A 15,792-nucleotide genomic window follows, 5' to 3' on the forward strand; every position below is an offset into this window, starting at 1 on the left:
TCTAAACAACCAAACCGCATGCTTCAATGCGAAACTTTCACACACCACTTCATCTTTACTAGAACTCTTTCTAGTCATAAGATTCTGTTAACTTTAATATGGTTTGCAAGTAAATAAGATATACGTAGGCCAGCTACTGTGATGTAACAATGTATGCCATTTTCCATAGATATTCTGATAATTTACAGTAGATTTCGCAACTGTTGACAGTGGGTTCAGGTGATTATTGATTCGGTGTTGCATATTCATCGTCTTCTGAAAAACTCTTGTTAGTATAAAATGTTTATTATATTTTTGTGTGAAATGTTATTGATAATATTTATTTTACTTTGAATTATAGAAAAACTCTACGAAATCCTTTATAATAAATTCACAGTTATCGAAGTTCCGGTGCCATGGCTCATCGTCCGGAAAATCAGGCTCCGCCTGAAGTCTTTTATAATGAACAAGAAGCAGCCAAGTACAGTCGAAACTCCCGAATTATTGGAATTCAAACAGAAATGTCTGAGCGTGCACTTGAACTTCTCGCCCTACCAGAAGAACCCCAGTTTCTACTTGACATTGGTTGCGGATCTGGGCTCAGCGGAGAAGTAATTTGTGATGGGGGTCACTTCTGGGTCGGAATGGACATCAGCAGAGCTATGCTCAATGTTGCAATAGGTGAGCTGTAATATTTATGTGTACATAGACTTTTATATGATTTAAATGTAAAACTGTCTTCTTTCACAAATGGGTATTTGTCGAAATACGAAGAGCCTCACATGTTAGATAAACAAATCGAACCCATGTGTATTATATGAATCCTTTGTGCAGACGTAATGGACGCATCTTTGGCACGATACTTAAGCAGATGTTCACGAGAAGGTTCAATAAACAGTAAAAACGTGTGAGAAAAATGAGTCTTTCTCTGATTTCAAGTAAAAAATCGCGTTTCTATCACTGAAAATGGCTAATGCCAAATGTTTGGTTATGTTTCGCAGAAAGAGATGTTTCAGGCGACCTAACTTTGTGTGACATGGGCGAAGGCGTCCCGTTCCGAGCTGGAACTTTTGACGGGGCCATTTCCATCTCAGCACTACAGTGGTTGTGCAATGTCGACAAAACCTACCACAAGCCAATCAAGCGACTCGCCAAGTTTTTTTCTACCTTATATGCGGCATTGTCCCGGGGTTCACGTGCTGTGTTTCAATTTTACCCGGCCTCCGGTGACCAGGTCGATCTCATTACTCAACAGGCGATGAAGGCTGGCTTTACAGGTTAGTAGGAATTTGCATTGCATTATTTTATGGCGCGTTAAACAGCAGCAGGAGGATAATGTGTATGTTATAGAGGTACACACCTAATGTGTATATGAAATCTGTTATTATGCAGCAAACGACATTTCTGCTATCGCCTAGCTATGTAAATTATAATAATATATACCAGTTCTTTATCGACATAGAATGAATTCCGTTTTAGTGGAACCGGAAAAGTTTACATCCCAAAGCACATGTTTCAAGTGAATAATTAGTAACTCCTATGCTTAACCGAAATTATTTTTTCATTGTTAGGTGGTTTGGTAGTTGACTATCCGAACAGTTCGAAAGCAAAAAAAATATTCTTAGTCCTGTTTACGGGAGGTCCACAGAAACTTCCACTTGCATTGGGGACTGAGCAGGGTGACAATCAAGTGCAGGTCGTAAAACTCGAAAAGGTAATTAGGATACACCATTGCTATATGGATTATGTTCCTTGAAAATGAGTTTTATTTTGAATATGCAGTGATATCTTTTTCGACCTTGATTGAGATAAATTTCTGGGAAATTGATATCGAAAACATTCATTGATTTTTTCTATGGGATCTCTGCAAAGTCTTGCTGGGATCTTTGTTGAGCTTGTTTATGGTCATTGTACTTCGCCGGACTACTCAAAGGCAGGTACTTCCGCTGTTCCACTCAGAGTTGTAATAGGCTCAATAAACGGATCTTTGGGCAATAGTACTTCCCACAACTTACTAAAAAGAACCCTTTACGCAGTTAGCTACATTAAATGAATGACGCAAAAATTGTATATATATAGGCTACTTCCTGAATGAATGCTCGCATTTATGCATCCCAGCAATCGCTTCATATATTCAGTGTAGCAGACAATCAGTTAGCCTCAAAATCAGATTTTCTGCACAAGTCATTGTAGAAGTTTAATATATAAGTGGCGTACGAATTGCTGGATCTCATACTTTATGCGCGCGTTGCCATCGTCAGTCTTTATCTGTATACCACCCTAAAAATTACGAGACGTTTTACTTCTAAAAAAAATAAAATCGATGTAGGTAGGTATAGAAAGTTCTTTTTTTACTGTGTGTTACTACAAGCTATCCCGTTTTTAACCGCTTTCCGTGTGAAACTTCAGAATGCGAGACCCTGTGCCAAGAATATGAAATCGAGGCTCGAATGGATTAAAGAGAAGAAAGAACGACGGCGAAGGCAGGGAAAAGAAGCCCGTTTAAATACAAAGTATACGGGAAGACGTCGAGCCGGCCATGGTTTCTGAAGGCATTTTTGCCCTGTCGGAAACTACAGTTGATCTCGTCTCCTTTCTTTGTTGGGTTCCGTTTCGTAATAAAGAAACATGTTGAAAACTTAGGCCTTATAATTGTTTCGCATTAACTGATTAATTAATAGACCATAGATGTATATAGTTCGTCTTTGCGTGGCATTTATCATATACCTGGTAATACTGATTCGTTTCTCTATAGATATTTTTGCTGAACATAATCATACATGTTAAGAATATATTCGGAAATCCACGGCTCAAGATCACCTACATGATATATTTATGTAATAGTTGAAACCTCTTAGCATTGGTATCCCAGCATGTGGCGTGTACAATGTACTACATAGATGGTCAATTTAAAGGAGAAAACATAGACGTTTCGCATATCCAATATTTAAATAAATACAAGTGTATTCTAGTCATGACCAGCACTTTAAATCTCACAAAAGAAGATAACCAGAGGATCTACCAATTATATAATAGTATTGTGAGCGGACCAAAAGTAGGCTTAAAATGAAAACCGAGATGAAAAAAATTAGAACTGACGTAGAAGTGTAGAATAAGTAGCTTGGAAGTTATGCATGAGCAAACAATGTAAACACGTATTGATTACTGAATTGAGTTGAAGATTTCAAAATGATGAGGCCTAACTCTCTTTACTCAGGGACGCGTAGAGACCTGCTTAAATATTTTGAAGCCTTTTTTTTTGATAGCAGAGAATGTGTATATATATATGAATAGTGAAAAGCGTTAGAGCTCGTCTTTATAGATCTTATAGTTTCACAATATATAATGCTGTTGTAAAGCTTCGTGCTGTAATCTCTAGTCAGGGCTCGAAGGAAAATAGCCCTATTGTACTATCCTTCGCCGCATGCAAAACAGTAGCCGGCGTTTTCCGTTTTCTGTATGTATACAAATCTCGTCTGCCTAATTAATTATATACGTTTATGTAGCCATTCTCTTTTTTCATATTACAGTTCATATTTTCGTGTCTGTCGTAAGTTTCTCCTAAGTTTATTTTTCTCAGTGCCACGATGTAGCGTTTTTAGTTCGTAGTTTTGCTTTGACAGAGTTATGAGCGCATTGTACGTAATATGAACGAGCATTGGGTCTATTGTTAAACTCATTATATGTACTTAACGGCTAAAAATCTCAATTTAGCAATTCATTTGTTAAAATACCAATAGTATTTTGAGATAAAGGCTAACCATCTTACGAGATTAACAAAAGCGGGAATTTTTTAACCACTTACGAGTTATTCTTCGATTAATTTTCACGAATGTAAATAAGAATTGTGGTAACGCCATCGTTGTAGAAGGATAAAAACATAGTATCACTTGCAATCAGCGCATGTTTTTTTTGCATACTAATAACTGTGAACCTACTTTTTGTGTAAACTTAAGCCTAACTGTCCCAAATCTGTAACTCGTTTTTCTCTCTTTCCCCTCCTCTCTTGTATTTTCGATTGCTGTCTATATCATTTTCTCATGTTGTTTTGCGTGCAGTATAATTATTCTATACTGCAATAATTTAGCTGTGAACTATTTAGTTCCTTACTGACGTTGCAAGTTGAGTAAGATCAGCGAAACAGTATATTGCCGTTACATTATTTTTCTTGTTATGCACTAATTCTATTTGATACGCGCCTGGCACCCTTGGTTTTGTAAATTATGAATCGCTGAGTACTATTGCTTTAAGTTTAGAGCTGACATGCTGTTTAGAAGGAATCACTAAATGGAAAAATATTACGTAAAAACAGCTAATCTGCAAAAAAAAATAACAACATGCTTAAAATGTATGTTTTTATTTACACGTTGTTGACATCGAATTTGTTCCGCTGACTGCATATACAAAATAGGTAGGAGGTTTCCAGAGACGTTCCGTTTATGTAGCGTACTTAAAAATGCCTTCAAACCGAACCAATTGAGATAACGTTTCGTTTCAATAGTGGCGTTACTGGCTTGGAGCGTTGCGGGCTAGTTAATGGTACAATAAGTTAAAGCTTATCTACACATAACCTAAGTCAACTTCTCTGATGGCCGGTCGACGGTCGTAATAACTAGTCACATTTACTGACTATAACAGATAACTACTATAAGTAGTCAGCCATCTGAAAGTAAACTATGTACATATTGCAGCTTTGGTAAGCATTTAAGTACTAATTCATGAAACTAAGTAGAATAAAAAGCCGCGATGTAAGACCATAAAACCTGAAAGGACGTCGTAGATGTTACGAATTGTTTGCTTGGGAGGAAATTCGTAGGCGTAATTGTGAAAGTTTTAACGGAATGTCTGAAATTTCTTTTCTTCAATTAAAATTAGTTTGAAATGCATCAGAACGTCGTTATTAATTCCCCCATTATACTATCATGTAAAAAATAAGGCGCATCCATTGCTGACACTAATAACGAGATATTTACAGCTCAATCTGAAACGCAGCGGCGAGCCAAGAGAAATGAAAAAACAGAACGTTTTTATAATTGATCTTGTAAAATATTTCCGAGCACAGGTTCTGCCTCCGATAGTTTGCCATCTGCAGTTCTTGTTTGCGTTTCATTTTCACATGTTTCAGAAAACGTCGCAATAAAATCGTCATCATGACTCTGACCGAATACTACCACTGTTTGGATAGATCGACAAACAATCAATATCAACATTTGAGTAACATTGAAAAAACAGGCATATTTTTTATGTTCGTCCCTGTAGGCGTACAGAAATTTGACCGAACGATTTACTTTCTCTCGTTTTTGTGTGTTTTTTTTTCTCGATTCTCTTTTCCGTACACAAGAACTAAATATATAATAGCCAGCTCTATATATCGCTTGTCCTTTCATTACCTATTTCCGTCAGTATTATTTTCCTTTTATCCATTAATTTGTACAGACAACGCACTGCTAAACATTAGCTATTCTGTATCAATGTATAGCGAGATTTTATAAGTCATCGTTGTGCATCAGTCTCGCAGTTGTGACTTCGTCTTGAGTTCAATAAGTAATCATTACATCCAGCTTCGTACAGCCACGGTAGTACCTTTTGAAGCTGACGATTCTCGAAACTTCCATCGAATGACTATCGGAACATACGCAGACTGTGGTTCAAGGGGCAAGGTATTCTCAGAAGTTATTGTACATGTCTTTTTTTTCCGATTAATCTTAGAAGAACTGTGATGAAAAGCAGGGGTTTTTAATCGAGAAAATGGTTCAGCATTAAATATTGCAGCCGAGAACTGTATGTTTTTACGGGGTGCACTTTAACTAAGTCCTGATAAGTGCATCTCACATGTAAACGGTTCAAGAGAGTAAGCTTAGAGTCCTTTATCGTTCATATTGCTATAGAAGACCGTTCGTATCGACCCCTATCATGGCAACAGCCCGGTTCCTTCATAACTAAATCTCATCTTAGGTGTTTTGATTTGCTACGAGTTCCATAATAGAACTGAACGTAATCTAAAATTCTCCTGCAGCCCCAACGGTTCTCGGACTCGTTCTTGTTAGAAGCCCGATGATCATGCTGAAATAGCACCGATACATACGGAGAAGTCAATAAGTGTACTATGTATCTAATTTATCAAAAAAAACAGCGTAAATAAGTTAGCCGAATACTAAAAGAAATTAGCTTCCATTTTGTATGTATCTTACGTCAACTGTTTTTTTTTTAATCATTTGAAACGAAACTATAGTCTCGACTGATTCCAATTTAAAGAGGCAAAATAATTTAAGAAGCTATAATGAGAGGACGCTCTGCAAACAAGATACCGAATGAACTTACCAATAGAGATAGATGAAGAACATAATGAGATAAAAAGCGAGGCGGATCATTGAATCACGCATGTGAAGTTTAAGGCCGCCACGATTGTGAATCTCCGTTGGGTCATAGACACCGACATTGCCACCGGGTACTTTTAAAACCCTAGAAAACGACATATTTTAGGAAAAAAACGTACGTTTAACTTACTAAAGGCTTGTACAGTCTCGACAGAAGCTGCAGTTTGATAATATTTAAAGCATCATTTTTAGCGAATTAGAGTGCACGCTTATGCTAGTGGCGCCAGAAGTACCGAAGAATATTGTTCTCTAAAGCCTGTCGCAATAAAGCGTTTCTTCAACGCTAAAAGTACGTACATATAATTTGTTACACAAAAGTTTTTGTATATATGTGCCACTTCCGTGTGGGCTAACAATACGTGCTGTTTCGCATGTAGACAATTAGTTCTTATATGGTTCCACACTCTTCCTTTCAGCAGCAGTGTAGCCTACTGAGAAGCAAAAAGTACTGATACCTGTAAAGCAACCATCCAGTGAGTGGTGCGTTGGCAAGAAAGAGAATCCAATGTCCGTTAATGAGGAGAAGAAATATGGTCAGGAACGCTTGTGCAGTGAGCTCTACCAAGACCCACTGACGAAAAATGAGAAAACAAAAAGAAGGCTTGTCAATGAAGATACAGATTTTAGTTGTTGATAAATTAGCACACTGAACTGTACTCTAGAAACTGCAAAATGGGGTTTTTAAGAGAGTATTTAAATTCTAACCCAAACACCAATTCGAGAATTTCCTAATAGTTCAGTTGGATTAGGCATTGTGGCCAACTAAAATTGCATGGCTACTCGTTTTAAGCTGAAAGATTGATTATGAAATATTGATGAAGGAAGCATTTGTGAAGATCATTTACCTTGTTAAGTTTTGTGCAACATTCCTGAGCGTTGAGGTAGTCACATTCTAAATCCGAAAGAGTGATCACCTAAAAGATAATTATTTATTATGTGCTGATACACGTACGCAATCAGTAATCTGCCTTTTTAACTAGGTTAGGCAAGTTAGGTGTCGCAGATATAGGATTTCGTAGAGATAATCTTATAGATTAAATGTCAATGGACTACATTTTCCGTTATATAAATAGTGACTATAGAACTACATTTAACTGCAGCATTATAGTCACGTGTCTTTGAGTTAGTTCAATTTAGTGGTTTCCTATAGACGTGGGGCTGCAAAATCGTCATTCAAATTTACAATATTATTCGTTGAATTCAATATCGTTACGCTTTTCTATGAACTGTTTGCCTGTCTCTCAAATGGATGATTGTCTTTTTTACAAGTCAAATACTCTCTAGTATTTCCTACTTTTTCTCTAATCTTACGTAATTATTAACTGACGTTTACTAGCTATTTCTGTAACAAGTTTTCTAAGCACAACCTTTCTGTGTTTTGCAATGGACATTTAACTCGTCGTGTACATTTTAGTGGAAGTTAATTCACAAAATTATATGGTGGGTAACTACATTATCCTTTATTTCACTATATTTCTTAGTTTTTAAAAAGCATTCGCTGACACAAAAGTAAAAAGCTAAATACGCAGAGGCGTTGCTTACCTATTATGAAATATTCGCAGTGTCTCATATATATCTTTCATATTACAGAAGGTTGTGTGTCTTTGTATACTGTACTTGTTGTTTATGTATACAGAAGGTTGTGTATACTTTGTATAGATCTGACTGATCTTTTTTCAATTGATATGTGAATATTCGCATTTTTACCCATGAGTAAAGTGCATACCCTGCAAAGTGTATTATGCGAACTTCTACATCGCAGTCTGAGGTTCTTTCATTAAGAATTAAATTTAACTGAATAAAAAAGTTGCTATATCTCCATACCAGTATACTTGCCACGAACCGCTATAATAAGAGTATTGTACAGTCAACGTTCTATGATATTCTGTATGACAAGGTCTTTGGAGAATTTCGCATAAATATGACAAAACAAAAAATATATATGTATATAAATTTTTTTAAGTTTAGCCCTCTCTGTTCGGGCTACTTCAAATGTGTTTTAGATGGGTCGTTCGCATTATTAATAAAAAAAATGAAAGAGATGCGTAGCTATTTTTCGTAACAGAGTGTTAGCGTACGTACCCTCCCGCGACTAATAATAGCGGTTAGTACAAAATGTTTTTTAAAAAGCAAATAAACTAATTTACCCCTATAGCTTTTTACCCCCTATAACTCCTAACCGCTGTTCTTAGGTGCCAACTTACGAAGACTAAACTAACTGCAGCGCTGAATGCTTAACAATGCCTTACGAAAAACAGGATTAATTCAAAACGTGTGGATACGTTTGATTGAAAATATTAGGTAATTGAAAAAATTGAAGAAAACTGCAGGACATTTGTAATTTTTGGGTGATATATTGTGGCCAGTCATTTTTGCATCTTCCATTGAGTTAATACCATCGACAAATTCTTCCAAAGAGCGAAACATATGGTAGTTTAATGGGGCAAGGTCCGAACTATATACCGGATGCATTAAAATTTTTCATCCAAGCTCTCTGAATTTTTGCTGGTTAGGTAAATATGTATGTGATCTTTTTACCTGTTGACAGTAGAAGCCTGATTGGGTTGTTTCGCAGCAACTCATGTACGATTCCTTTCCAATAATACCAAACACATCACTTTTTTGGCGTCAATCTGGCTTTTGCCACAGATTGTACAGCGTTTTTTGATTTGGTTTTTTATTATTGTTTATATGTGATTTATTTTTTACCCTACGTGATCGACCGCTTTTGAAATGGCTCAAGTTTATTGCATTCTTGCAGATAAAAATACGAAAGAGTAGATTTTTGCGTCAATTCGTGTGGCACCCAAGCATTTTTTTGTTTCCAGCTTTTTCAAATGCTTCACAGCCGTTTGGTAGTGGGTATTTAGTTTCTTAACGATATCATGTCTACTCACGTGTCAGTCTTCTTGATTTCCCCAGTGAATGAATCAACCTTTCATTAATTCGTCAATCACTAGGAGAAGCATTTTTCACATCGGACGAAAATGAACGCCCGGAACTATATTTGAGCTATTTCTTCCGCTAACACATGGTGACCATGACCGGCGCCCATTTTTTCATAGATCTGGGCGACCTTTGTGCTTTTATTGTTATAGAATTGTAAAATAGAGCGAATTTTTGTAGACGTTTCACTTCGAGGCGTTCTATATTAAATTTAAGTAAAGGCATTCCCACCATTTTAGCACAGTTACTACTGGCAAATCTCACCTTCCAACTAACAGCAACGCCAAGATTTGTGACCTTATAGTCATCTAGTTAGAAAAATCGGCAATGCTGTTTCAACAACCCAATATTTAGAAATTAAGTATAGGCATCGTCATCACACTTACTACGTATACAGTCAGAAACAGAAGTGCTCCTGTGTCGAAGAGACTGAACACAAAAAGTCCCACGTCACCGATCATTCTGGCTTTATCCTTTACAATGATTCGCAATGAGTACTCCCGCAGTGCTTGGCGTTTAGGGACAACTTAGCCGAAGAATAATATTATTATGAAAAGAAGCGAAGCAAAGTTGGAGGTAACGACTATGATTTCATTTTGTTCCGAATCAGCTTTAAATACACTTCCGAAATCGTTTAAAGCCAGATTTGAAGATTTGAAGTCATCTGTACTCGTTCTTAAACCGCAAAAAAGAAGGGGTTTTATAAATTAACTAGTGACAATTTATTCTTGCTTTATTGTACTATAATTCAGTTAGCTTAAAAATGACAGGGAGTGACTGTCTGCCGAAGGCGCAAGCGGATCGTATTTTGTTTACAAAACAGAGTTTGTTTTTAATGAGTGTGTCTAGTTTTGTGCTTACGACTCAATGAAGTTGTGATTTTTGTCACAAGTTTATATCTATTATCTCGAATGCTCTGTCCCGGCAATAGTTTATCCTAAGCTGTATGACAATTGTTCACTGACCTGCAAATGCAAACGATAACGCGCTAATCAGTATAACTGGTCGAATCCCAGACAGGGGTTGCCCAGTAGTTTCGAACCTAAACGACCGCTCGCCACCTCCGGTCACCTTAGCATGTGAGAATCAGCAAATACTGTGGATCAGCGCACGGCCATTCGAGTCGCTTGTAGATAGTAAGAAAAGGGTGTTACAATGGGTTTTGGCGACTATCCTCCCGAATACAACCGGGCTGTGCATGGATCCTATGATCCGGCACGCTACTATGGAAAACGTAAGTGTTTCTAAGTTGAATACGCGACGCAGCAGCTTCTTAGAATATTTTATTAAGAAGCGAGAATACTACAGAAAAGGGCGTTATACTTGAAATGATAGTCTTAAAAACTTTTTAGTTAAAAAACGTCACTGTTGATATTCACGCCGTGTTTGACGTTCTCGCTATTGATTCAAGGAAAAATACGAACATTCACGACTATTCGTAAGGCAAATTCGCCAAACAAGCATAAGACCTCTGTCTCACACTTGGAAAATCAGAGCTGAGTCCCTTGTACAAAAGCCTATTGCTTATTACGCTGTGAATTTTCTCAATTTATTGTGCTATTTACTTCTAGAACATTCCAATCAGTGATCGTGCTAATACTTTCACAGATGGCCAAGTGACCTTATAGAGTTTTCGATTTGTGTCGCTAGCTTTTAAAGGGTCACTTAAGTGTTGTGCCATTCAGTCGTGTTTGAGAAGCATAATCACATTCCCAGAAAAAAATTTAACTACAGTATTAGCTTCAGTATTTCTGAAGCTCATTATAGCACTCATCTATCTGGCTATTGTACCTGTAAGTTGATAAGTGAAATCTCAATCACAATGCAAATGCTCCGAATTTTTTGAAATTATTCTTCTTATTAATTATATAATTCGGTTATATATCTGAATATTCAGCTATTGAATATGACAATTTTCATATCGGCGGTCAGAGTAATAAGAATTAAAACTTGATCTACCAGTGTTATTCCAAATAATGGATATAGGAATGTATGTATGAGACAGTGGCTACATAGGTGACTGCGTTTGTTAACAATGTAACGTTAATTTAAAATTTTAATACTGAAGTTTAAGAATCTTTTCGATGCACACGAGTCTGAAGTTTGGCGCACTTATTTTTTTGACCAAATTTCAAAAATGGGCTTTACGGGACAGTTATGTATTTTTTGTGTATTCCATGTAACTTTTATTTTAGTACAAGTAGAATAACCACTTTGTTTTTCGACCGCAGTTTCGCTTTTTCTAAAGTAACATTTTCGATATCAAACGGAAAGCAGACGTTGGAAAGTTAACACGTTAACTCATATTACGTTTTTTACTCATATAACATATTTGAAAGAAACTGGAATCGGCTTTTTCGTAGAGAGCACCATCAAGGGGAACACTATTGTTAAAACTGAATAATTTTAACATGTTTGAATAAACACGCTATTTTTGATACTGAGGACGATTCACTAAGGGTTCAAATAATGTAAGTAGAATAATGGACAAACTTCTGGAGGCGAGCTCCTTAGTTGCAGTTCATTCAGCAAAGTTATTTAACAACACAATGAAATGATCATATTTTTATAGGGTATTGTCAAGACAGCACAATGTTAGCGATAAAATGTATCAGATTTCTTATAGAAATAACTTAGCGCTGCTTCCTTTTAAGCAGTGCCACCATGCATCAGTTAACTGCTTGTGCAGGAACGACCAAGATTACACCTCTTGTCTTGTTTTGCAGAAAGTGCTGTAGCGGTTAGCTGCTAGTGGCAGTCTCGAAGTCTTGTGTGTAAAATGTTGTGTACATAAAAAAATGTAGTTCAAGACCGTGCAAGAAGCAGCTGTGGCTATCGCGGATAGAGGCATCTTCATTAGGGAGGCAGCGCGGTTCTCTAAGTAAGCTCGCTTCAAAATATATCCGTTTGCGTCGTGCGTTTAAGACATGTCAAGGGGCCATACGAATAACATAGCTCGTACACATGAACCATCCAAGGCCATATAATGCTCATAGCGAGGTAAATTACGTATGAATTTGCCGAGCAAACTGAGCATAAACCTCCCGGGCAGTTGGAGCCACAAGTAACGTGCACGGAAGGATTCGATGATGGCTTTCCTTGCGCGACACGATTAACCTCTTTGTTCAAACCCAGAAAAATTCTAGTTACAGTGAGCTTTACTATAGAAGAAATTAGTTTTTTTTTTCGAGAATCTGAACAGACTTTAGAAATTACCTGTCCTACTGTTCGAAGCGTTTTTAATCTAGGCTAGCCGTTTCTTCATACGGTAATAGATCCTTCAAAAGTGACTGCCTAAAGTAACAAGACTAGTTGCTCAAAGGTCATCCAAAAAACGCAAATTCCTGGTTACAATGCGCACTTTCGTGTTCCCAAATGAAAACGCAGTTTATGGTGTATTATGAAAAATAATATACTGATAGGTGTACCCGTTGAAGCCAGGATTTTGCAAAAATGCCCCGATAAACCACAAGGGATGTTCAAAGACTGTCTTCGGCCATTTATCGCGACCATTCGCGTTTACTCACAGAAGCCATACCTGTAAAATATGGATAATCGCGAGACTCACATAAAGTTAGATGCGATCAGTTAGGCTTTGGAGGGCGGCAGTCACATCCACACTTTTTCCACATTATTCAAATAAGTTAAAACTCCTAGATATCTTTGGATAGTTCAGAACTCGACTTCCTATAGCCTAATAGTATTTTATTACAATTCATAGTAAAGAAAATACAATAATTGGATTAGTCCAAACTGCGTGTTAAGAATCGTTTACGATAAAAAAATATCATTAAAGACTTCGATAACACAAGTATCTTCTTAGTAAATAAAAACATATGCACAGAAGATGTTTTTCTTCTTTTAGCGGGACAAACTGACAATCAATCGGGGCTGTCATTCCAGCAAGACAGTTGCTTCTTCTTTGAAACAAAAATTCTGTTGCGGGTAGGCCCGCTACCTATGCCACCCTATCGAAAGGAACAATAGGCAAAGATTAAACCTGATCTGTTATTCTCACAAAACAATATTAATAGATTTTTCTTTTAAATACCGGCTTATTCGCTTTATCTGTGTCCCGGAATCAATCATTACACTACTACATCATTACATTATGGGTGGATGTTGAAACTGAACAAAAACTAGTTGGATTAAATATATAATTTTCAAATACGTGTTGGAAATACAGTTTCTTACACAATAGTCCCAGCGTTGTAGCAGCTTTTGCCAGTAATTTTTTTCCCTATGACTCCTGGAAGTAAATTGGGAGCGGGATATACTTGACCGCCAGTTGCCTTTTTAGGGCATGGAAAGCCTCGTAATCAGAGGATTGGAAGAATAAGTTGACCCTTCCAGAATATTCCTTTGCTCAATTCAGGAAGTATTGTAGCCATGGTGATGAGGTCTAGCGCTGTCATCAAGTAATCAGACTGCATCCGTTCGATCGCCCTGTCAACTACCCATGAGACCCTTGAGGGGCTAGGGATGGCGGGCTGTATTCATTCATTTTATGGTAGCATATGTACCTGATGTCGACTGCACGTACTATCATCACCTTATCTCCGAATTTACTGGACACTGTTAGTGACCTTGATTCCTCTCGGAGGTGATGCCGTTCGCCAACTTGGTCTTTCCGGCTGGCGGTGGGGATCGAGACATGCCTTGTCTATGGCGGCCGTATATCACGGAGGGTTTTTTGCTGATGAAAGCTCTGCAAATTGCACATGGAGAGCATCATACGCATTTCTAACTGGCCTGAATTCGATTTATGGTTACGAGAGATCCATTTTTTACTCATTTTCCTCATTTTCAGCACTTGGGTTATAAATTTATAACCGATTACACGGGAAACGCAAATGTAGCCGACAGAACCCTTGTTCAAGTTCTGCCTTCGCAGAAAGCCTCTTTGATCGCGGCAATGTATTTTTGTCCCTCAAATCCAGACAACTGGTAGCCTTCATTGGTCGTCAATACTCATTGTTTGTTTGAAACATCTGAACATCTTTGCTTACAATCTTTTCAGTACTATCAGTACCAATCTTCAATAAGTTCTCGTGGCACCCTGACCTTTAAGAAACAAGAGCTTGATTATAGAGCGTTGACTTTCGAAACTAAAGTTTCGTGTTTTGGAAAAACTAATTTGTGCTAGAATACTCAACCGGTTTACTCCAATTACTCATAAGTTTATAGAAGACTGAAGAATTTGTCAGCGGAACATAATTTGCTAGCCGCGCGTAATTCAAAAGCTGCATAAAAGCTTGCTGGATGCGTTTTAAGAGATTTTTCGGGAAATAGGCCTATACGCCCCTATTTATAGATTTCGCTTTTGTACCACCGGCCGTTTTATAATAGTAGTTATATAAACGTTTTTTTACGTTAAAGTTAACAGAACTCTCGCAAATTTGGACTCTTCAGAAATCTAGCACCCTTATATGATGGAACGAATCGATGCTACTGCATGAGTGCAGAGTCTGTTTACTCCTGGTGCTGGGTAAATTGAGATAGTCTATTCCTTCAGTTCAAATTGGAATCGCACTCTAAGGAAAGCTTTAGTGCGCGTAGTAGTCACCAATTATCCGGTAATATCAAACTTCATTGATATCCGACAATAACAAGGCGATAATGGCGCGAAGAGCGGTTCTAATGATAAGGGCTAATGAAAAATGTTGAGTTGTTCCTGAACGTCGTTATAAATAGACACACATAATGCTATCTGTGCGGATATAATAATGCAATTAATACAACCTTTATTTTAGAGCAGAAATATTGCAAATTTATTAATAATCAGCTTTCCTTTTCGCCATAACCTGACTTGGCAAGTACTTTTATGATGTAGACATGCTTCACCATTTTTATCCCGGACCATTTACAAAAACTGTATATTTTTAGTACAACATCTAGTTTAAACTCTTTTTCGAAAAAGAAGTCATATTCTCGTTACTAGGAAATTTATTGTATGTTACGCTGGTGTTTCTTACAGCTGATACACCCCTAAGCGAAGTACGCCTGTCGGAGCTATGGGCATGGCTGGGCCGCCGCAATAAGAGTCCCCAAGCGATGGTTGCTGCTATTTCTCGCGCTCACTGGAGGTGGATGCATAAGTACGTCCATCCAAAGTACTCAAACTTTACTCCTATCGGACAAATGTTTGTGGTCAGTTCGCTGTTTTTCTACTATCTCAACTACTCTAAACTGAAGCTTCACAGGAAATACAAGTACCATTAAAAAACTTCATCTATTAAAGATTGGGCAAAGCGAATGCCAGTTCGAATTTTATGAAAAACACAATAGTAATAGCGAATACGACCTAACAGCTGTAATGGAAAGGAATAATTGTAAGATGTGAAACAATAAAACAGCATTACATACGTAAAGAAACATACGTCGTAGTGTTATTGCGTGTTTGTTTAAGCTGAAATCTTTTAACTAATCGTATAGAATAAAACCTTCGAGGAAACGCATATAGGAGAGCTTTAAGAGCTATTATTAGTAG

At 37.3% G+C, this 15,792-nt stretch overlaps 3 protein-coding genes across 5 annotated transcripts; 2 read left to right on the plus strand and 1 right to left on the minus strand.

Annotated features, from left to right (window-relative positions):
* The first annotated feature begins 12 nt into the window (after window positions 1-12).
* LOC111265468 (18S rRNA (guanine-N(7))-methyltransferase) lies at window positions 13-2,617 on the plus strand. Of its 2 annotated transcripts, none has more exons than XM_022842184.2 (5): window positions 13-268; window positions 377-660; window positions 981-1,256; window positions 1,551-1,693; window positions 2,389-2,617. In XM_022842184.2, the coding sequence occupies exons 2-5, from the start codon at window positions 396-398 to the stop codon at window positions 2,527-2,529; spliced, it is 825 nt and encodes a 274-aa protein (XP_022697919.1). In that variant the 5' UTR covers window positions 13-268; window positions 377-395; the 3' UTR covers window positions 2,530-2,617. The 2 variants fall into 2 exon arrangements, with proteins under 2 accessions (XP_022697919.1, XP_022697920.1); XM_022842185.2 differs by having other exon boundaries at window positions 13-219.
* Window positions 2,618-4,320: 1,703 nt separating this feature from the next.
* Window positions 4,321-10,150, minus strand: cnir (cornichon-like protein). Of its 2 annotated transcripts, none has more exons than XM_022842186.2 (5): window positions 9,689-10,150; window positions 7,202-7,270; window positions 6,812-6,927; window positions 6,301-6,441; window positions 4,321-6,042 (listed from the first exon to the last, which is right to left on the minus strand). In XM_022842186.2, exons 1-5 carry the CDS (start codon window positions 9,761-9,763, stop codon window positions 5,979-5,981), a joined length of 465 nt encoding a protein of 154 aa, XP_022697921.1. In that variant the 5' UTR covers window positions 9,764-10,150; the 3' UTR covers window positions 4,321-5,978. The 2 variants fall into 2 exon arrangements, with proteins under 2 accessions (XP_022697921.1, XP_022697922.1); XM_022842187.2 differs by lacking the exon at window positions 9,689-10,150 and adding an exon at window positions 8,895-9,655.
* A 162-nt stretch (window positions 10,151-10,312) lies between these two features.
* Window positions 10,313-15,681, plus strand: ATPsynF (ATP synthase, subunit F). Its single transcript, XM_022842188.2, has 2 exons — window positions 10,313-10,536; window positions 15,280-15,681. Exons 1-2 carry the CDS (start codon window positions 10,458-10,460, stop codon window positions 15,522-15,524), a joined length of 324 nt encoding a protein of 107 aa, XP_022697923.1. The 5' UTR covers window positions 10,313-10,457; the 3' UTR covers window positions 15,525-15,681.
* The last annotated feature ends 111 nt before the right edge of the window (window positions 15,682-15,792 follow it).

The sequence above is a fragment of the Varroa jacobsoni genome, unplaced genomic scaffold (genome assembly GCF_002532875.2).
Source record: "Varroa jacobsoni isolate VJ856 unplaced genomic scaffold, vjacob_1.0 scaffold_974, whole genome shotgun sequence".
Lineage (NCBI taxonomy): Eukaryota > Metazoa > Arthropoda > Arachnida > Mesostigmata > Varroidae > Varroa > Varroa jacobsoni.